Here is an 863-nt window from a genome sequence, read left to right on the forward strand (position 1 = left end):
TCTTTCTGTGGACGAGCTTCTCACAAAACAAAAAAACAAAGCACCCTCCCCGATTTTAACCTGGCAGCAGGGCCACATTGCCTTCTAGAAGTACTGGCCATGAAGGGGGAAAGTCAGTTGCTTATATCTTCATCTGACTTAAGACAGATTTCATCATATCAACCAAGCTCTTTTACTGTTTGGCTTTGATTTCAGGGATCTAGTTGATGAGGCAAAAGATTATCACCTCATGCCAGAGCGCCGGCCACACCTCCCAGCGTTCAAGACCCGTCCTCGGTGCTGTACATCGATTGCAGGATTGATTTATGCTGTTGGAGGACTTAACTCTGCAGGTACCTTGCATATCCGCTCCCCGCAGTGGAGAGAGCAGCGTAGTTTGCTGGGTAGGACAATGGGATTGTGAACTTCCCTCTTGTGAAGCGTTGAGCAGCTTCTCCTCCTCTGTGCAGCACTTTGACCCTTCCACTGAAATGCTCAAGATGCCCGTAGTTTAACATCTTCCATCTAGAAACTCTGTCTAAGTCAGGTTTAAGACAGCTATTCTGGTGTATCTTAAAGAATCAGCATTTTGAGGATGGTGGCCTTGCCTATAGCAACAAGCAGAACTCGGAGATATCATAGAATCACAGAATAGTTTGGGTTGGAAGGGACCTTTGAAGGTCATCTAGTCCAACCCCCTAGCCATGAGCAGGGACATCTTCAACTAGATCAGGTTGCTCAGAGCCCTGTCCAACCTGACCTGGAATGTTCCCAGGGATGGGGCATCTACCGCCTCTCTGGGCAACCTGTGCCAGGTTTCACCATCCTCATCGTAAAAAATTTCTTCCTCATAGTTAGTCTGAATCTCCCCTCTTTTAGTTTAA

At 47.2% G+C, this 863-nt stretch overlaps 1 protein-coding gene across 1 annotated transcript in view; it reads left to right on the forward strand.

The window, feature by feature from the left end:
- Positions 1-332, forward strand: part of LOC104074445 (kelch-like protein 18) — a gene marked incomplete at its 3' end in the record, with an annotated part of 8837 nt that extends 8505 nt beyond the window's left edge. The window contains exon 6 of the mRNA XM_009574561.1: positions 196-332. Coding sequence (XP_009572856.1) covers positions 196-332 — 137 coding nt within the window. The remainder of the gene's footprint in view (positions 1-195) is intronic.
- Between the last annotated feature and the right edge of the window lie 531 nt (positions 333-863).

The sequence above is a fragment of the Fulmarus glacialis genome, unplaced genomic scaffold, assembly GCF_000690835.1.
Source record: "Fulmarus glacialis isolate BGI_N327 unplaced genomic scaffold, ASM69083v1 scaffold16490, whole genome shotgun sequence".
Lineage (NCBI taxonomy): Eukaryota > Metazoa > Chordata > Aves > Procellariiformes > Procellariidae > Fulmarus > Fulmarus glacialis.